Source organism: Strix uralensis, chromosome 5 (genome assembly GCF_047716275.1).
Source record: "Strix uralensis isolate ZFMK-TIS-50842 chromosome 5, bStrUra1, whole genome shotgun sequence".
Taxonomy (NCBI): Eukaryota; Metazoa; Chordata; class Aves; order Strigiformes; family Strigidae; genus Strix; species Strix uralensis.
The window spans coordinates 45,649,491-45,671,814 of NC_133976.1; the positions used below are offsets into that span (position 1 = coordinate 45,649,491).

Here is a 22,324-nt window from a genome sequence, read left to right on the forward strand (position 1 = left end):
TTCACCACCACTCTTTGGGCCCGGCCATCCAGCCAGTTTTTTACCCAGCAAAGCGTGTGCCCATCCAAGCCACGAGCAGCCAGTTTTGCCAGGAGAATGCTGTGGGAAATGGTGTCAAAGGCCTTACTGAAGTCGAGGTAAACTACATCCACAGCCTTTCCCTCATCCAATAAGCAGGTCACCCTGTCATAGAAGGAGATCGGGTTTTTTCCTGGTACAAGCAGTACGTCTGATTGTATCACAGGAAGTCCTCTCAAAGCAAGAATGTCTTTCCAAATAAATACTTGAGGGGTATTATGGCCACATGTCATGCGAATCATTAAGTCAGTCTCAGGTTCTCGGTCTTTCCTTTCCCAGTCTCTCTTCGCCGCCGGCCGCAGCCAAGCGCTGCCAGAGTCGCGGGCGCTGCCAGGGCCGGGGGCCCCGCCATGGCGCCCGCCCGGGTCCTCCCGCGGCTCCGCCGCTCGCCCGCCCCCGCTCCGGCCACGGCTGAGGCGCGACCGCCGCTTCGCCGCGGGCCGCTTCCGCGCCCCCTGGCCGAGGGGAGCCGGCGTCCGGGGACAGCGTCGGGGCGTGGGGCGGGGGCAGCCCCGCCGTGCCCCGTTGGCCCCGGGGAGCCGCCCCGCCGCCGCCGCTCCGTCTTGTGCGGTCCGAGCGCTTTCTGGAGCCTCACCGAAGCCCGCGCGGCGCCTCTCCCCTGAAGGCCGCGGACATGGGTCTCCTGGGCAGGCTGGCGGCGCTGCCAAAACTTGCCGGGGCGGCGGTGGGCCGGGGCGGCGGCGGGGCCTGGGGGCGGCTCTGCGCGGGGAGCCCACTCCCGGGCTGGGCCGCCGCTGCCCGCCGCCCGCCGCCCGGCGGCCGCGCCGCCTCCTCCCGGGCACCGGGCGAGTACGAGGAAGTTTTCAGGTCCTCCGTGGCGGAGCCTGAGAGGGTCTGGGGAGCTGCCGCCGAGCAGATCCAGTGGGACAAGCCCTGGGCCCGGGCCCTGGAGAGGGGCCGCCCGGGGAGCGCCTCCTGGTGAGTCGGGCTGTGCCCCCCTGGGGCGGGCCCGGGGCTGGTGGGGCGCGGGGGGGCTGCCTGCCGGGGCGCTGCGGCTGTGCTGGGTGGGGGGGGCCCGGGGGTAACACAAAACTACCCCACGGCGTATTTGGGGTGCTCACGGTGCCGTAGCTGGTGAAGGAGATGGCCTCAGAGCATGGGGGAGTTTAATGATTACACTTGGTTAAGTTTAATGATTAAAAGCAGCGTGGATGAGTGTGCTGGGGTGAGAGGGGAGTTAGCTTGCGCCGCGACAGGCGCGACATACACGTGGGTGGGTGGGTGTGATGTCTGTGCCTGTCTGGGTGACACGGGTGGGTGCGCCTGATGCTGCCCCATCCGACCCTGTTTGGGCTTGGCTTGAGAAAAGTGAGCACGGGAAACCGAGCATGAGGTGCCGGGTACGTGTATGAAAACACAGAGATGGCAGCTTTCAGCGTTGTTTAACCTTTGAAACTAACTAAGTAGGTCATAATTTAAAGGATGTGGTTAAGGTAATGTTTGGCAAAAGCATTGACACTGAAATATATATATCCACGTAGTGAAGGGCAAACTGCCCTAAGACAGAATGTGATACCCTTCTCATAAATTACTGGATAGTCAATTCTCAGTACTTTGTCAAAGGTGATTTACCTGTTAAAATTCTGTGTTGACCACCATCACCTCTTTTTCAGCAAGTTTACATCATGCTCTTTGATCTTTTCTCAAGGAGAAGATGGTATAGGATAAATAAGGCAATGCAGGGTGAGGGTCATCTTCGGTACACTGATGTTCTTTGCCATTTTTATATTTTTCTGGTTTCATTTTAATTTAAAAATACTAATCGTTCTCAAAATATAATTAAAAATATTAATCACTCTCAAATCTGTCTGAATGAAGAGATACAGAACCAGTAGAGTGGAGCTTGCTTTCTTATTGGTGACTGATGTTATTGCTTGGCATCTCTAGTAGCGACAGTTGTTTATATGTCTTAAGCTGAATGTTAAACAGCCCTCAGGCAGGATAAATCTCTTCGAGTCAGCAGGGCTGTATAACAGTCAGAAGTCTTAAAATGGATGCATAGGGAGACCTGTGTTCCACTGACCTTCATTTCTAGGTCATGGTGTTATTCAAAAATGGCAAGTAGGATTGCCTGCATAATTAAAGACCCGTAAAGCTCTCTGGCTCTGGTGTTCCTGAACAGAATAATGAAGAAGTCAATACAGTGGTTACTTTTTAAGAACTAAGGAATGGGAATATAATAGATGCCAGTGACCATGGTTTTTCTATTAGATTCTGTCAAACAAACGTGGTTTGATTTGCTGAGCACGATAATCTTGCTTGCTGAAAGTAACATGGTTAGGTCTTTGTAAAGCTTTGTGACTTTTCAGATGGAAGTTATTTGGTCTTATGGCAGGGATGACTGGATAAAGTTTATGGGCTGAAGTCAGACTTATGATAATTTCATGGGTCTTTTCTGGCCTCACTTCTACTTGCATCTTTCTCCCTCTATGGATGAAGATTGCCACAGACTGAAATTATCTCATTAATGTGGCCACATACCTGAAGGGAGGGTGTACAGAAGATGGAGCCAGGCTCTTTCCAGTGGTGCCCAGTGACAGCACCAGAGGCAACGGGCACAAACTAAAACACAGGAGGTTCCCTCTGAAGACGAGGAAACATTTTTTTAATGTGAAGGTGACAGCACTGTCTCAGAATTGGTTGTGGGGTCTGTATCCTTGGAGTTATTCAGAAGCCGTCTGGACATGGTCCTGGTCTGCTGGCTCTGGGTGGCCCTGTTTGAGCAGGGGGGCTGGACCAGCTGCCCTCCAGAGATCCCTTTGAGCCTCAACCAGTCTGTGATTTGGTGGGATTATAGAAAGATGCAAGTCTCTGAAGACTCAACATCAGGCCATAATTATTGCTTGGATGTCAGGTATCTGTTGCTCCGTTGTGGATAGTAAAACGTTAAGCAATTCAAATTTGTATAAACCTCTTTAATGTCTTAATGTGCAACATGCAATTTTATTTGTTTCTTTATTTAAGTTTGCCTTAAGTGATAACATACTAGTGTAGTACTCTAACGCCTCTGAAGTCCCAGATAGTTACCAGCATTCAGTGTGCTTGGCAGGATAACAAGTAGGTAAGTTCTTTGAGGAAAAGATGGAATGTAAGAGAGGGAGGATACAAGAGAGTCTTTCAGAGGACATGCTGAAGAGAAAACAAAGAGGATGGAACGAAAATGAGGAAGAGGCCAGGCTTCCAAGAAAAACATAGCTTGCTGGTCTAACAGCTTAAAGATGTAGTTCTTGGGGACACCTTAAAAACAGTATTAAAAAGTTCATGGATGTGCTTCTTGAGTTAGAATTTATCTCCTGTGTCAGAGACATATTATTACGTCATTTAATAAATATCCATTTATTTTCAATATCTTTGGTTCTGGTTACCAAATGTGAGATTTATGGAAACAGATACTTTTCATATATTTTCTGGTCTCATTTACTTCAGTTGAAGAAGTTGAAGGAGGTGGTTAATGAATTTGAAATGTAGCTGTAAGGCAAATGTCAATTCGTCCTTTCTAAATACCCTAAGAGCGTGAAAGAAATGTGCTGTGTGCCCTAGTGTGTTTTCTTCAGTCTTTTCCATTGGAAACCCTGGTGTTATGTGAGTAGCTTGCAGAATGATTTCTGAAAGGTATGTGATTAGTGTCACCATCCCCTGACTGTTTTGTTGAAGCAGTAATCCCAGGGTCTGTTGACTGTTCTAACCTGCATATCAGTGGCTGCTATGACTCAAAACATCATCTGGTTTTGCTCACATCAAAAATAATAAGAAGAGCAGAAAGCATGGTTGTTCAAGAAAAGGATGAGGGAATTGGAATTGTTTGGTGTAGAAGCCAAAAAGGACATGTTTTAAAACGCATAAAATTTGGCTACATAGTTGAAGGAAAAATTGTTCTCTGAGTTGCCTTTGAAGAGGTCAAAACTGGAAGTTTCAAACTGCAACAAGGGAGATGGAGATTTTAGATGTTAGAAAGAAAAATCTTTTTAATGCTAAAGGTGGTGTAATGCTTGAACAGATTATTTTGAGATCTGTGGAATCCCAGTCAGAAAGGTTAAAGCAAGGATTTCTTTAGGAATGATAGAAACAGTTTTTCCTAATGCATGCAGGCAGAGGGCAATTTTGCAAGTTATGTTTTTTCTCTGAAGACATAAGAGCAATATAAAATCACCTTCAAACTTTAGGAATGTTGGAACAGATTGCTATTCAAATGTTGCTTACACTTTTTAAAAATGTGGCTGGATCAATTAACAATATTATTGCAAAATATCTAATACTGTTGTGGTTTTGTCTAACACTTTATTCAGCTTCTGTTCTCACTTCATCTAGAAAAATAAAAAGAAAAAAAATGCAGTTGATTCCTGGGAACTCAGCTTGGAGAAGCATACATACACTGTACGGCATAAAAGGATTTTAGCAATATACTTTTTTTACTGTTATGGTACAAATTAATTTTATTTTTTTCTTTTGCGTATATGCCAGCTTTATTCAGAACCTTTACCTTCTTTCTTTTTTTATCTTAATTATCTTTGTTTCTGAGCCATTGAATGAAGACTAAAAAATGTCTCTGAATACAGCTACTTTGATTCTTAAGATAGCAGATAGTGTTGGAAATTAAAGCATAACTTTTGAATATTCTTGTGAAATGAATTATAGTTATGTGTTGCCTTCTTCACTACTATGCTTCATTACTAGCAGGTGGGCTGTTGTCACATCCAAGAGAATCTGAATATAGGTAAAAAAATTTCCAGGCCGTAGAGGGTAGATGTAAAGCTGTATGTAATGGGAGTCCTCCTATGGAAGACCTAACTTACTGACTTGCCAAAAGTAAAACATGAAGAGAAGATCAGTGCTTTTGTGCCCTCTTCTACTCCTACCCCTAAAAGGTTAACAGAGTAGTCATATTGAAGTATGATTAAAGAGGTAAGTGCATGTGCTTGAGATTCCTGTTTGTGAAACAACAGTCTGTGAGACTTCTGGCGGGGGTGAGATGGGAGGTGCTGCACCCCAGTCACGAAGAGGCAGTAAGTCCTAGGTGACTACTGTAGGCAGCTTTAAAGAGGCTCAAGGGGGTCCTAATGTGGATAACCACACTCAAATTATTAAAAAGATGCCTTATTAGATCTGAGTTATGCATAATGTGGATTATCAAAGGCTGCTGCTTTCGTGAATGTACAGGAAAAAAGACATCAAAAGGATAGGTAGATACTGTAAGAATATTGGTTTAAATGTTGTGAAGCAAGCTGTTTTGATATTATAACCAGTTTTAAATTCTGCTGTGATTTTTGACAGGAAGAACCATGTCATTTTTTTTCCACCGTAGCACTAGTGAAAGGTAGATGAGCTCTTCAAAGAGCCTGCTAGTGAACTGAATGCAGTTTCTTTTATGTATTAGAGTTGTTACTGTTTACTCTTTTTATTTGTTTTACTCATCCTGCGCTCCATTTGTTGAATGTTATTAATTTCTCAGCATTAGGAGCACAGCCTAAAATAAGGTTCTTCAGACTTGGCTTCTGTTGGTAAGCTGCATTGAGAAAATTATCTGGTTAGCAACAGATTAGCATTTTACAGTCCTGTTTATTATGGCAAGATTTACTGGCAGCTCTTACAAACATCTTGCAGATCCACCTCTGATCTTTCTGCAGTCTATTGGAATATTTTCCTTTTGATTATAAACCTCTGTTTTAAATAGGAGCATCTCATTGATGTCCTTATTCTAAAACTGGATCCTGGTGTCATGCTGCCGTTTCTTTCCAACTAAAGCTTATTCAAGCAAATAAAAGTTCCTCCCGGGTACTCATCTCCTTGTGAATCACTGGATCAACAGAAGTTTGCAGCGGCACAGGGCAGCTTTTTAGAGCCAAGCAGCTTTTATTTCTCAGCTGGAAGGAGATATTTGAGCATGTCCTTGGGTGGCAGTAGAGAAGCGAAAGTCTTGCAGTTATGGTCATGGTAGCTGCATGTCTGCCTCTGATCCTGTAAGAACCACCCTCCTGAACAGAGTAGCAAAGCTGCCATCACACTGTCCAGATAGTCTTGGGTTTTGTTTCAACCTGCAGTCACATCTTTTTCACAAGCGATTGTTAAAAATTTATGTAGCAGTGTCAGTGTTGCCCCGTATCTTTAGAACAATCCAAGCTTCGGTACTTGCTCATGTTTGGACTGTTCTTAAGTGGTTATGCATAGTAGCCCAGGTACTGTGCTTCCTTGTTCCCTTGTTTGTATTGTTCTACAGTGGTTTGATACAAAAATCAATGGTGACCTGAATCTTACACAGCTTTTATGACCGTAATTGGACGTTTCTCTATATTACATGAAACAAGTCCCAGTCCTTTATTGTCCATACAGTTCTTTTATGGAAAGGGGTTTTTAGTACAGAATGTTTTTGTTACTTTTTTGGTCCCCCACCTTCTCCTTATTAATGGCATTGTAAAGGAGTCACAATAAAAGATTGCTGCATCCTAAACATCCTAACTGGTTTTGGTTTAATAATTGTCATTTTTTGACAATGAAGACTATCCTATGGCATCTGTGCATACGTATATATGAATAATATCAAATATCCTAATTTAGAGCAGTCCTTTATCAGACAGGAAAGATAAAGAAGGAAATACTCTTTAACTAGTAGTGCATTACTTCAGGCCATTTGTTTTTATTTGTAGCTACATTATAACAATATTGCATTATCACAGTCAGTGTCCCCACAGAATTTTTTGGAAACTTTCAACTGTGTTTTTTCTGTGTGTTGCTCTTCTTTTTGCTATGGAGAGATACATGCAGATAGGAAAACAAACACAAAGAGCATTATTTAGAGTGAACTTTAATTTTTAGATTCTGTGTCATCTTTCAGTAAGTAGAGTCATCTTTAAATCTGGTGCCTTCTGTGTTTTCTTACTTGAGGATCATGCCGCACTTGAATTTTCTTTTTCTATGTAAAATTACAATAACAATGAAACCTGAGTTTGTGTTTTTCTTTAATTAGAAGATGAGAATTTTCTGTAAATGTCTGGCTGTCGAAGAGGCTATGACTCACATCACTTTACAGGGGATTTTGAGTCACATGTAAAACACGGTAATGTCAAATGCATTATGAATGTCAGACAAATTTATAAGATTTTATATTTGTTGGGGTCCGTTTCACTTAGATACAGATGCTTGTATGCTTAACTTATTGCCAGGAGATGAATAAGAATATTTTGAGTCCTGAACCTGTTCTTAAAAAGGGTATGTGTGCATACCAATAGAAAGTAGCGTAGTAACATATTTTCATAATGTCAGATTATTTTATGTGAATGTGTGCTTTTATCTGTGAAACCTTAGCTATAAAAATCAGAACGATTGATGCGAAGTAAGTTAAGACCAAGTTTAGCAGATTCTTAGTTAAGTCAATTAAGGTACAGTACTTCACTGTTTTCACTAATAGGCTTTTTGAGTAAGTTGTGAGGATATAGAATAAAAAATGACTTTTTGAACTGAGTATAAAGTTTTATGAGCTATATTTTAATTGAATGTTCTCATTCCTTAAAAAACACGTAAAATGCAAAAAAATAGTCTTATTAGCCTGGAAGGCTAGCTGTTAACATACTTCAACTTCTTTTTTAGGTTTGTAGGTGGAGAGCTGAATATCTGTTACAATGCTGTAGATCGCCATGTTGAGAATGGACGAGGAGACCAGATTGCCATTATTTATGACAGTCCTGTAACAAATACCAAAGAGAAAATAACATACAAGGAACTTCTTGAACAGGTATGTTTGAGAATAACCTTGTTACTGAAAATGGGCAGTAAATATTGCATAGCAGGTAGATACTAGAGGGGTAGAAACAGTCTACCTTCCTAGTTTATTCCTTTTGCTGTGCTTGGTATTGATTTATAAGCTTCATACCTGTACCCAATTATACTGCATCCAAGAGGTTTTGATCTTCCTCTAGTTCTCTTTCTTCTGCAGTTTTGTATTTTTTTTTCCTGGTTGGTTAAATTTTGAACTTTTCTCTGTTGAAGAACAAAAGTACAGTTCTGTAGAAATGAAGATGTGCAACTTGGCTATTGCTGCACACAATTGAGTGTAAAACCAAATGAAATTTAACAGGGAGGATCTCTATAGAAAGCTGTGTCACCTGCCCCATTGTAGGCTGTAGTGGGGGGTGCTGGTGACCCTGCACTATTTTTCTGTCTGGGAAGTCTGTGGATTTCAACTTCCCTGTTGTCTGGGGTAGCTTACCGCCAGCTGGGGTTGTGAATACCCAGCTCTGCCTCAGCCCATTCAGATTTACTCAGTGTGTGAGCACAGGTTGTTGCCACCATGGGTGTTTGCAATCTGCTCCATTCAAGGTTCTCGGCTTTCACAGCTGTCAGCTGGTGATTTGCCCTTGCGCTGCTCCTCTGTTTAGCTGACTTTTTTTTCTTCCAGTTGTATGTAGCGGTTGCACTTAATAATGAGTACAAAGAAATGTTCGAGTCAGACTCATATTCTTCCTTAATGTATTTCACTGTGCGCGATGCATTACAGTGAATGGAACACACTCACGCTACTTCAGATATGCGCATAGTGTCTGGAGTAATGTGAACCTATGGTTTAAAATGTGAAATGAGGTTCACAATACAGCCCTTCAGTTTGTGAGGGTTTTATTCCACTGTTTCAAGAAAAGAGAAGTCATACAGCTACAAAAAATTATAAACCTGTACTGCACTCTACCTTTTAAGGAAAATATAGAAAACATTTACTCCTCACCAGTTTTCTGTTGATTTACCAAGTCCAAAAATGAAATTGGAAATTACCATACAGTATGCTGCTGCTAGAACAGCTAGCTTCAGTGTTTTAAGAAATCATAAGACTTTAAAAAGGCCCAACCCCTTATCTAATTTAATTTATTATTCTATATATGTATATATTTATGTATATCATATTATATAAAAATTATAATTATATATTCAATTTTATGTCGTGCCATATATAAATACAATATATACATAATATACACATGAAATATATATGCATATATGAAATTGATTTATACATATACATATAAAAATACATACTTGTTTTATTTTAATGATGTAATACAACAGCCTCTGTTTCTCTTTTTAAGCTTGATGTTCTTATTAAGTCTCCTAAATTTGTGTCACTGTATTCCCTATAAGCGTATTAAATGTTTTAGGATATGGCAGATTTGTGCAGAATGAGGAAATGAGTTGAGATACGCATCCTTTCCTCCACATTTCTTCTTACAGCAGCATTACCAAACCAAATGGAAGAATGGATTTAAGTTTTCTGGGGGTATGTAGCAGAACTCATTCAGAAGTTCACTATAATCTTGCTGGTAGCTGAGTCCTATCTAAATACTGTTTTTGAATTCTCTACAGTTTGCTGTTCTTCTTAATCAAAAGGGAATATAAGTGAAAGGCAGGATTTGAGATTAATACCTTGTAGGTTGAAGCTTTCTAGTCCACTCTTGTGGAATAAATTTAACTTGGTTTACCTGGTAACTACTGGACACCTGATAACAAAGGTATTCACAAAGAGATCTGCTGAAAATGGAAGAGATGTGGGCTGGTGTATTTTGTGTCATGGGTCTAGTAGGTGCTGGGAGAGACTTTGAGAAAAGGCCTATGAAAACCACCGTGGAGCGTGGGTGATGATGTTTGGCTCACAGCCCTCAGTCACTGCTTTGTCACTATGTTCTCAGTCTGCTCAATGTAACCTAAAAGTACTTTATCTTGTCATTTTGAAATAGACTTTCAGTGCTCTGACTGTTTCATTATAGACCAGTACGAGTGCAGATCAGACATATGACCAAAGTTGACAAACTTTGACAGGGAAGGAAGCCTTTTGCCTTCTTTCATGACTTCCTTTCCCAATTTAAAATAGCCTGACAGTGTGTATCTGTGTTCAGACTGTTGTTTGGACTGTCCATACCAACAGATGCTTAGTAGTCTGTCTGGATAGTGTAATGAAGGTGTCTTTTCAGAGAGGCTGCCTGTTCAAAATGTCTCTACACGATATCAGCACTTGAAGTGGTGGAATTCTTTCTGGCTTTTGGTAATAAAAGTGGAGTTTATAGATGGATTCACCAGAAGTTATGTAGGATAACTATGGGACACAGGATGGGAAGATGCAGAGTTTGGTAGCAGGTTAGATCATTTGTTCCAGGATCAAACTCGTGGTAAGGATGAAAAAAATGACATAGGTGCCTGGCTAGAGATAATAAGGCTCCTTAGGGAGGGTCGGATAGCTTGAGCTATGTATTCAGGAAGCCTGTTGCATTCAAATTATCCCTATCCTTTTTTACTTATTGCACTGCTGTTCAGATGTGAGAGCTACAGTAATGCTGTGATTTTGAAATTAAGCACCACTAAACTCTAAATAATTGAGAGAAATGTTGGAAGCTTGTGGATGTTTAGTGCCCAACCTGTGGGAAACTTTTTTTTTTTTGGCAGAACTGGAACAGAAATATTTCAGGACAATTTCAGCAATTCTTTATTGATGGAAATAATGGCAAGATCAGTTTTTGTTGATATTCTGTACCACTATTCTGTCTTCATACTTGGAAAGTCTTGAGAATTACAGTTAGTTAAATTGAAGTTGTATGTAGTGCATGCAGTTGCATTTTAAGTGTGTTAATTATATGTTGTTATTAGAGATTAAATCTTCCAAATGAAGAGAGGAGGAATTTGGCAAATTTAGGACATAACAGTCTTCCAGAATGTACTGATTGGACTTTTTTTTTCTTTACTGATGCTTGTTATAGGCCTTTAAATAGGTTGGACAGAATGTTGGACTGAAGACCATGAAATGGGGATGTAGGTGAAAGTTTTGAGTATGCCTTGGGAGATTCTCTAATTCCAGTAATGAGATGACAGGAGAAGATAAGGGAGACACACATTCTGTTAGAAATATTTCTGAATCTGTGTAGTATTAGGGAAATATAAAGATACCCAGAAGAAATAAGGAGCGATGGCTTTTAAAAACAAATTTTCTGATTATGTTGGAAAATACTACCATTTTGAAGTTAAGGCAAAGGTTGTTAGGTAGGTGGAAAAATCCCTTCTGTATACATCATTGGGTGATTTCTCTGGAACGTCTCACTTGCTAAAAAGAAATCTCAAGAATGTGAGTCATATTATTTGCAGTTGTTGACACTTGACAGATCATGTACACAAAAGCAGTATGATTTCTTTCTGTGATTCCTTCCAATAACAATGCAGTTAACATGCTGAATTCCGTGCCATAATAAATAATTTGAGTGCAGTAACGTGATGTGATTAGTAAAACCAACACCCCCCCAAGTCTCTGACAGCATTGAGTGTTACAAAAACATGGATGAGAAAGAAGGGCTTCAGTTTGTCAACAATGGGCTAGGATGTAATTTCTTCTGTAGGAAGGTTTTTTCCATAATTACCCACCCTAAAAACATCTTTTTCCAAAATAGCTGTATCAGCCATTTTCGGTTTGGATTTATTTGTTGTATCTGTCTTGCTTTGATCATATCTCCTGTATGTGACTGAGGAATCACCCAGATTGTTCTGTTACTAGTAGTCTTTCTCATTCTTCATGCTTTACTCCATCTTCTTTCTTTGCCTTCTGCCTTAAAAAATGACCAATTCCTTCTTAGCTAGAAATAGTGACTTGCAAGATATTTTTTGTCAGAGTTGATTTTGAATCAAAACTAGAACGCAGAAAATCCTACTAAGACTGATAATCCAACTTTTTATCCTCTTTGGTAACGCAACATTATCTTGATAGAACTATGTATTAGACTTCTTTAATGCTGGTTTTCCTTATCTTATTTAAATCTCAAATGGCATTCTTCAGTGCATGTCCTAGAAATGTTTAACTGCAATGTCACTGGGGTAGCTCTTCAGAAATATCAATATTAGTATTCTTTGAAGGACAAGACTAATCAGGAATTTACAGAGAGTGTTGTCTTGGGTTTTTCACATTTCACGCAAAAGACTTCCAAATGACACTGTAAAAGTGTGAAGAAGCAGCTGGGTCTTGATCTCCCCTGACTGAAGATAGTTACGTTGCGGCATGTCAACTTCAACAATGCTTACAGTAATGTTTAATTTGGTGCAGCTTGGGCAGGTGAGTGAAGCAGAGCCATGCTGAATTAACTGCTGAGACTCCTGATATTTCCACTATATGTGGTTTGTGAGCTTTACATTGGACTAGGTTTAGTTTCATCCTTTGAACCAAATATCCCATAGCTCACTTCAAAGCCGTCTGAACATAGCTATCCCAAAAATCTTTGCTGCCTTGACTTGTGGATTCCTTTAGGAAGTACCATGCTTGCCCTTCTCACTGCTGCTTGATTTCTCTCCCCACTCTGAGTGGATGTTGTCCAAATAATGGCCTTTTAGGAGAACATAGATGCTGTAGGAGTTGTGAAGAACACTGTAGGCTATCCTTCACAAGTACCAGAAATTCCTTCTGAGGCAAGTGGCTGTCTGGAACCCATCTCTTGTGTGCAACCAGTCTGGAACCCATTCTCTTCTCTGCAACCAGTGTCCTAATTCTACCAGAAACCTAAACACAGTCCCATGCTCAACACATGTACAGGAAAAAGGGTATGCACACTTGCACATGAGAGCATCCGGACCACTGATTTTGCAGTTCCTGTTGCCTGCCGTGGCAGAGAGTGGGCCAAGGGGATGTTCTGCATGTTCTTTTGCAGGGGTACTCTGGAGGTTGCAGGCATGTAAACCTGTACGGCACTGTTGTCATCCTTTTCCCTATATTCTGTCCCAGGACTACTGATCCTGGGACCAAGGACGTGGATGTCTGTGGATGAGCAGTGGGCTTGGTGGAGTGCCTTCCCCTCCCCTGACGATCTGTTCAAGATCTCTCTGGTAGGGACACGTGCACTGTGTCACCTCTGAAGCATGGTTTTGCCACCTCATCAAGAACATGGCCTTCATCTATTTGAAGTGAATACAGCACCACTTGTCAAGCCTGCTGCCAAGTGGTAGAGGACTGACATTAGCAACAGAGTGGTGCATCTGCTGGAGAAGCTTTTGCAGCAGTAGGAAAAGAAGGAAACAATGATTAAGAAGAGTAATAGAAGAGTGAAGAGGCTGATCAAGGCGGGGGGAGTAGGAAGGAGTACTTCGTTTAGTAGTCTTGAAAAAACAAAACAGCGGAGAAGCTGAAGAGCATAAGGCGACTTGCTGCCTTTGCTTTAGAGGAATGCCTATGTGATGTGGCTTTTTTTACACCATGAGATGCACTTCAAGGTGTTTCAGGAGCTCTCAGTATTTGAAGAATACTTTTGTGTTTAGCTTGCATTGAAGTCCTTGACACTGGTAAGATCCAGTCATTGTTCAAGCCAGGAAGGTTTGAAATTCCTGTTTTGAGCATTTTGAATGAAATTTCTGTTTTAGTATCTTCTAAGAACTCCTCTTTTGACATGGACCAAAACTGCTTTTTGTATCTACTAGGGACAGCCAGGTGATTTACTTCAGAACTGCAGTACTTCCCCAAACCTGAACTGCTAATACAGATGTAGTATTTGTTTGGTGTCGTAAAAATAAAGCCATGCTCACTGGGGGCTTGCATTTGACAGAAGTGTAATTTAAGCCTGGATGTTCAAAGCTGAAAGCCTACTTGAGTTTCTTATTATATCATTTGGTCTCAAGTGATTTTACTACTGAAGTGTCAAATATATTAAAGTGATAGAGCAATCTTAAAACTTGAAGAAAAGTGGAGAAATAGCATGCTGGTAGGAAAATAGCAACTGTAAAATCTTGAGTGACAAAGTACGCTGTCTTAACGTAAACCATAAATGACAACACACTGTAATAAAGTGAAAGGTTTCATGGCTTTTAACAGTTGAAAGAAATGTCACTACTCACTATTCCCCCCACCCCTTTTTAGAAACAGTGATTGCTCGGATGTTTCAGGGTTTCCACATCAATCTTAAGGGCAGTGTAAACCTGCTTTATGATGTTCTGTAGTCTTCCAAATAGTTGCAGATAGAGGCAGTGTTTTATTATGTAGTTGAAATGTTCCCTGGCTGTCAGAAGGATGAGGGAAAGGGCACAAGGGAAATTGTAGATACCAATGTATTGTACTGGGTTATTGCCTTCAGTGACATTACACTCTCAAGGTTGGGGAGGTTAAGTGCAGACAAGTGATTACTGGGTTTCCATGGAAGATGTGGTTCCTGTCTGCAGCATGCTACATGTGTTCTGCTTTAAGTACAATTTACCCATGATAGGTTTCAATAAAAATGATTTAAGTACATGCAGATCTCTTTGCTGTCTTCCTCCTGTAGCCAAGTACCAAAGTTATGTAGCTTGTGTACACAGGCACTGGGAGTCTTCTATTATGAATCACAGAATCATCTACGTTGGAAAGGACCTTGAAGATCATCTAGTCCAACCATTAACCTAACATTGACAGTTCCCAACTACACCATACCCCTAAGCCCTATGTCGACACGACTCTTAAACACGTGCAGGGATGGGGACTCCACCACCTCCCTGGGCAGCCCATTCCAATGCCTAACAACCTGTTCTGTAAAGAAATGTTTCCTAATATCTAGTCTAAACCTTCCCTGGTGCAACTTGAGGCCATGACCTCTTGTCCTATCACTTATTACTTTGTTAAAGAGGGTCATCCCCAAGCTCTCTGCAACCTCCTTTCAGGTAGTTGTAGAGGGCAGTGAGGTCTCCCCTCAGCCTCCTCTTCTCCAGACTAAACAACCCCAGTTCCCTCAGCCACTCCTCGTACGACATGTGCTCCAGACCCTTCACCAGCTTCGTTGCCCTTCTCTGGACACGCTCGAGTAATTCAATGTCCTTTTTGTAGTGAGGGGCCCAAAACTGAACACAGGAATCGAGGTGCGGCCTCACCAGTGCCGAGTACAGGGGTAAGATCACTTCCCTGTCCCTGCTGGCCACGCTATTTCTGATACAAGCCAGGATACCATTGGCCTTCTTGGCCACCTGGGCACACTGCTGGCTCATGTTCAGCAGGCTGTCAATCAACACCCCCAGGTCCCTCTCTGACTGGCAGCTCTCCAGCCACTCCTCCCCAAGCCTGTAGCGCTGCTGGGGGTTGTTGTGGCCGAAGTGCAGCACCCGGCATTTGGCCTCATTGAAACTCCTACACTTGGCCTGAGCCCATCGCTCCAGCCTGTCCAGATCTCTTGAAATTTATATTAAATTGTATTATTATATATATTAAATTAATATATATGAAATTACTAATTATGATCTTTAAATTACACCTTTTTCCTTTAGCAAGCAAACATTGCCTTTTTCTTCATAATTAATAATTATAAAATAATAATAATAATGAATAATAATACTTGTATTTAACTACTTATTGCCTACCATCCACACTTACACTGACTATAAAATCACTTATTAAATATTGTTTTCATTGCCTCTGGCCTTTTTGTCAACACTCTGCTTGAGAGTCTCACAAGCAGCAAAGATAAGGATTAGTCTTCTCAACTCTCTGAGATAATGTGATAGTAGCTCTGTGTTACAATGAGTTTGTAGATTTTAATGTTTTCGCAGTAGGAAGTACAGAAAAGGAATTTACCTTTGGAAGTAGAGTTGTTATCCTCACTTATAATTACTTTCACTATTCCTATCTAGAAATGACTGTAAATGCCCGTGGTATGGCAATACATTCTAGTTGTATACATGTTCAGGTCTTGTTTTTTGTTGGGTTTTGGTAGCGTATGTCAGTTTCATACAGTATTGATAGGTATTAATAGGTCTAGAATTAAAGATACTTTCTTTTGATAATGGGTAACATGTAAGAGGTCTGTTACAAATAAATCATATATATACCTTAGTTTGTGTGAGTTTTCAGCTTGGTATGGTGATGACTTTACCTTCTAAACATACTCTCTTGTGAAAATAACAACAGGGATTTATGCAAAGTTTATGAAAAATGAAAGCTATGCTGTTATGTTCTGATGCAAGCGTGGATGCTTGGGGCTTCTACATTTCAATTTTCTTAAATCCTCAGGAAGTGTAGAAATATGCATAGTTTGATTGTGTATGAGCTGTGTATTTAATGCAAACACAGGTCAGATGCATTTGGAGCTTTTGTAATTTACTCTCAGGTTGCTGAAAGACTGAACATGTGTTCCCACTGAAGAGAGCAGCAGTGAATAATGCTGTATTATCCTCTTCAGTATGTGTATCAGATAGGCCTCCAGGACTGGATGTAATTGCCCCAAGTTTTCTTGAATATGACCATAAAAGAGCCTAATGCCTATAAATCTCAGAAAGTAACAGCGGTACTAGCATTTGAAATATTAAACTGGAATAAGGTAACTCTTTAAATAGAGAAGACTTAAATTTCATAAATAATACAAATGAAAGTAAAACATTTCAAAGAAAATCTACCTTCCTGACTAGCTCATCCTTGAAAAAGATGGTCCTTCCCTCCTGTCGTGCTAGCGCAATGTGTATTATTGGCCTAGGCAGCTCCCATTGCTTGCATTATTTGCTGGATCAGTGAAAACAGCTCTTACCGCTTTAGAAGCTTGGGTATTTTCTATTCTATAGGCAACATCCCCCTGCTACGCTCAGGAGTTTGTCTCCCCTTTCCTTTCTAGTCTGATACTACCTGAAGAGTCTTTCACGAGACTAAATTTTACTTGAAACTTTATCTATGTGATATAATGAATAGATAAGGAGTAATGCAGTACAGCTATGATGTGAAGAATTCATATATGAATAGAGTCATGTTACCTTGATAGTAAAAGAAATTGGAAACTTCCTATGTTTATTGTAGTATTTTCTAGTGAATGGCAACCTCTTAAAGAATAGTTTTACTACCATTTTACTACTAGGTAAGAAGAGTTCTCCTGTAAGACAGAGCAACTCCTTTGTTCTGAACTTAGATTTATATGTCTTCAGATATCCCAAGAACTTCCTAGAGAATTTAACTTTTTAGTCATATCATAATGTAAAACTATTGCAAGCAAAGCTCCTGTTCTCCTTACATCTGACCGACATGTAAACATGCTTCTGGAGTATTCCAGCTCACAACTTCCTGGGATGTTTCTACTTCCATCCTGTTTCCTCTTAGCTTATTAGTCTATTTTGTTTCTTCTTAGTCTACAGTTTTTCCTCTTAACCTATTAGCCTATGTTTTGTGCATAATTACACATAGTTTTACCTCTATTACTTATACACCTTTACACACTGATGTCTAATTGAAAAATTTAAAGGCAGTGAGCAGGTTTAGATACTGAGTGTTACACAACTGTCAGCTTCTGGAACTCGAGAAACCTCTGACAGCTGAGTTCATTCTGTTGCTCTTGGGAAATTAGTAATTTACTTTTCCTTCAGAAGATGCCGCATTTTCATGCCACAACAAGCAGGTTGGGACAAGTGCATGGTGCTTGTCACAGGCTCCCATGCTCACTCTAACAGAACTTACTATGTGTTAAATTGTCTGTCCTGGTGTACTAATGAAATATTCAATACTAGTTTTGTGACAGACTACTATACACTGTTGAGGTAATAAATATTTTCTCATGGTGATGCAGATGGCTGACATTGCTGCTGGTCTATCACATTTCTTGAGTTCCAGTCCTTTGCTGCCGTGCATAGTCTGTCTTCAGGCTTCTGCATACCAAAAATTGAAATCTAAAAATGGGAGGAAAAATTACTTCTTAAATGTAAACATGTTTCTCTGAATTTGTATTTACATTTGGTTAAGAGTGTAAGATTTCTTGTCTCAGATTTCTGAATTTACAACACTGTAGTAGAGCAAATATTACTATATATTGATTTGTGTTTCAAACTTAACTAGTTAGGACAGAATATTCATTATGAAATGCCCTGTTTGCATCCATTCTTAAAAGCTAAAATTCAGAAATATAAGCAATTATGAGTAGTTAGAGTGTCATTTAAAAATTTGCAAAACGTTGCTATTGATTTATTTTTGCTCTAATGTATAAAATAATTAGCTGCAGTCCATTCTCATTTTACAAAAGAAAAATGTGTTATGGTGTTTTTTTGCAAAAAGGAAATTGTCCTAAATTTATTGAACCTGGATTGCGTCATTCATCAACTTTCTGTATCATACTGGCTTGTCTCCTTAATGCCCTGCATCTACTGATTGTGTGAAAGTTGTTTTTTTATGAGGCAGATCTGGAGAAACTTTTAATATGTTGTGAATGTTTTGTCAGTACAGGTCTCCAAGTTAGCTGATGTCATGGTCAGACATGGTGTGAAGAAAGGAGATCGTGTGGTCATCTACATGCCCATGATTCCACAGACAGTGTACTGTATGCTGGCGTGTGCGAGAATAGGAGCCATCCATAGCCTGATTTTTGGTGGATTTGCATCTAAAGAGCTTTCTGTTCGCATTGAGCATGCAAAGGTAATACGTATTTGGAACAACACACACCATTGCATTAGTTACTCGTATGTCAATGTCAAAAACCTGTGTTGTTTTTTTTTTTTTCCCAGAGAGGATAACAATATTTCTCTTTGTGTGCCATGCAGTTTCAATTTGTTTATAATACCTAACATTGCAATATGAACAAAGTACTACATCTGTGCTGAGGTTGATACTTTTATAGCAGACATTGAGATACAAACTTTGACCTCTTTTTAAAAAAGCATGATTTTAACATGCTGCAGTCCGTTTAGAGCATATTTTCTTCTCACGTTTGTCAATCTTTTTTTACAAAGCATCACCTTAAAATTGGCTTTTCACCCAGCATTTTCCTCAAGTGTATGAGGAAAATTCTGCCAACCCTAAATGACTTCACTGGTTTACTTGATGTTTAGACATATTAGGTCGTAAATTTTTTTTAGCTATAAATCTACTTCATCTAATTTCTGCATGAATCAAGGCAGCTGGGGAACCAGTTGCCTTAAGTAAGTGACTCTGCAGAGAGCATAATTAATAGAGGTGAATGCTTTAAAGGCTTCCAAGTTTGACACAAGCTGAATTTGTTTATAAAGCGTTAAGTAAGTCTTTGTAAGTGAAAATTCAAATAGTACTTTAATAATCTACTTAGTAGTTTATGTGCGCGTATTAGTAACTTGTGTATGCGTTAATTTCAAACCAGCTAACAATGTTTGTATTGGAAGTTTCTGTTGTTGTTTTGTACCAGTGAACAAGACAAAAATCTTTGTCATCGTAATCAGTCACCTGGATCATTCAGACCATCCCGTGGAAGCCATCTATCACTGAATCATGCTGGTTAGATGTATAAGCCAAAACATTATGCAGGGTAAAGTCCACAGGATTTGTGGAACTTTTACTTAGATTTTGTGTATAGAAGTGCTTTTCACATCACGAAGGCTTGAATTTTATGAATATCTGTAAATAGAAAGTTGAAGGCATCTCCTTTCCCTGCCTTGATGTTTTAACAAAGAAGTTAATAAAATGGCTCTAGTAGTTTGTAGGAATTGTGAGAAAAAGCTGGGAGAAGGCTAACAACAGCTCCACAGTTTTTCCTGTCTTTCTTCCCACTCCCCCACTTTTTTAACAAACTATAAAAATTAATTTTAACTCATAGAATTAGGGAAAAATAATGTAGAAGAAAAAATTATAAACTTAAAATGAAGGTTGCTACAAGTCATGTAGCATGTTTACTTTTAGAATATTTTGCAAATATTAACTAGTTAATCCCAATGGATTTTCTCTAAGCAATGAAGGGAGACAGCACAGTGATCATAATCCTTGCTTCATGCGTTAAAAAGAAAACAGATAAAGTTTAAGTGATTTACCCAAGGTCACATAGCAAGTCTTTTGAAGGGTTAGCTATAGAACTACTAGCTGCAGGCCATGGATTAAATCCTAATTTACATTGCCTTTTTGTTTCTTTAAAAGGCAGATCTAAATATTGTGATGATTTTTGGTCCATCTGATGTGTAATGAAAGTGTAACTCAATCAATCTAAATTTCAAAACATGCCCCAGTTTTGCAACACAGTAAAGCTTTCTTGTTAAGTGAATTGCACACTACTAATATTATCTTTAAGATATGTATATAAGTAGCTGTGATACATGGTATTCTGCTGAACTCAGAAGTTAATTAAGCACTTTCAAAAAACCCTAATCTTCCTATTAGGCTTTTATGTGAATTGGTTTAGATGCTGCAGTACAGGACCTAGTGTTGGTAAGATTAATTAGAAAGAGTTAAATATGTGCAGTGCAAACCTGGCTGTGAGATGCTTTTGTAAAGACAGGTCAAACTTGACATTTTATTGGAAGATCTAAGTGAAAGAAATAAGCACTTTCTAGTGACTATGAAAAGGTACATATACTTTACCAGTTTACCTTAATTTATCTTGAATTTTAAATAGATCTGGGAATGCTGCAAAGTCCTGCAGCTGATAATTTCTACTCTTGTCATGTACTGGCAGTTACAGATAATTCTGTGGTGAATTGTGATGAAGTGGTACAGAGCATGAGAACAGGCATTTCTTGTCATCTTCCCTTTCACCTGAATCTGAGAATATATAGTTTTCGCTATTGAAACAATAGATACTTTCATAGAATAGTTTGGGTTGGAAGGGACCGTTAAAGGTCATCTAGTCCAACCCCCCTGCAATGAACAGGGACATCTTCAACCAGATCAGGTTGCTCAGAACCCCATCCAACCTCACCTTGAATGTTTCCAGGGATGGGACATCTGCCACCTCTCTGGGCAACCTGTTCCAGTGTTTCACCACACTCGTTGTAAAAACTTTCTTCCTTATATCTAGTCTGAATCTACCCTCTTTTAGTTTAAAACCATTACCCCTTGTCCTATCACAACAGGCCCTGCTAAAATGTTTGTCCCCATCTTTCTTAGAAGCCTCCTTTAAGTACTGAAAGTCTGCAGTAAGGTCTCCCCAGAGCCTTCTCTTTTGCAGGCTGAACAACCCAACTCTCAGCATTTCTTCATAGAAGAGGTGTTCCATCCCTCTGATCATTTTTGTGTCACTTCTCTGGACCCACTCCAACATGCTGATGTCTTTCCTGTGCTGAGGGCTTCAGATCTGGACACAGTACTCCAGGTGGGCTCTCATGAGAGCAGAGTGGAGGGTCAGAATCACCTTCCTCGACCTGCTCTCCGTGCTTCTTTTGATGCAGCCCAGGATATGGTTGGCTTTCTGTGCTGTGAGTGCACATTGCCACCTCATGTCCGGTTTTTCAGCCACCAGTATCCCTAAGTCCTTCTCCGCAGGGCTGCTCTCAATCCTGTCATCCTCCAGCCTGGATTGTTACCAGACTTGCCCTGACCCATGTGCAAGACCTTGCACTTGGCCTTCTTGATCTTCGTGAGGTTTGCACAGGCCCACCTCTCAAGCCTGCCCGGGTCCCTCTGAATGGCATCCCTGCCCTCCAGCGTGTCGACTGCACCACACAGCTTGGTGTCATCTGCAAACTTGTTGAGGGTGCACTGGATCCCACTGTCTATTTCAGTGATGAAGGTATTAATCTGTACTTGTTGCAATATGGACCCCGAGGGCCACCACTCATCACTGATCTCCATCTGGACATTGAGCCATTGACCACTACCCTCTGGATGTGACCATCCAACCAATTCCTCATCCACCATACAGTCCACCCATCAAATCCATATCTCTACAATTTAGAGGGAAGGATGTTGTGAGGGACCATGTCAAAGGCCTTACAGAAGTTCAGCTAGATGACATCTGTAGCTCCCTTGTCCACTGATGTAGTCACTCCATCATAAAAGGCCACTAGGTTGGTCAGGCATGACTTGCCCTTGGTGAAGCCATGTTGGTTGTCTAGAATCACCTCCCTGTCCTTCATGTGCCTTCTAGGAGGATCTGCTCCCTGATCTTCCCAGGCACAGAGGTGAGACTGACAGGTTGGTAGTTCCCAGGGTCCTCCTTTCTACCCTTTTTAAAAATGGGTGCAATGTTTCTGTTTTTGTAGTCACTAGGGACTTCACCTGACAGCCATGATTTTTCAGATATCACAGAGAGTGGCTTGGCAGCTACATCAGCTATTTCTCTCAGGACTTTGGGATGCATGTCATCAGGTCCCATAGACTTATGTATGTTCAGGTTCCTCAGGTGGTCACAAACCTGATCTTCTCTTACAGTGGGAGAGACTTTGCTCCCCCAATCCCTGTCTTGCGGTCCATCCACTCGAGAGGTGTGAGAAGCAAGGTTGCCAGTGGAGACTGAGGCAAAAAGGTTGAGTACCTCAGCCTCCTCCTCATCTGTTGTTACCAGTTTGCCAGTCTTGTTCATCGTGGGGGGATACGCTTTCTTTGACCTACTTTTTCTCTCTGACA

The 22,324-nt window shown here is 40.5% G+C and overlaps 1 protein-coding gene across 3 annotated transcripts in view; it reads left to right on the forward strand.

The window, feature by feature from the left end:
- Positions 1-245: 245 nt before the first annotated feature.
- Positions 246-22,324, forward strand: part of ACSS3 (acyl-CoA synthetase short chain family member 3) — a 93,756-nt gene continuing 71,677 nt past the window's right edge. Inside the window, exons 1-3 of one of the 3 annotated variants that reach the window (XM_074869391.1) lie at positions 246-1,017; positions 7,681-7,825; positions 18,248-18,436. In XM_074869391.1, the coding sequence (XP_074725492.1) occupies positions 713-1,017; positions 7,681-7,825; positions 18,248-18,436 (639 nt within the window). In that variant the 5' untranslated portion in view covers positions 246-712. Of the gene's footprint in view, positions 1,018-7,071; positions 7,151-7,680; positions 7,826-18,247; positions 18,437-22,324 lie in introns of those variants that run through there. The other 2 variants (XM_074869390.1, XM_074869392.1) reach the window with 2 other exon arrangements.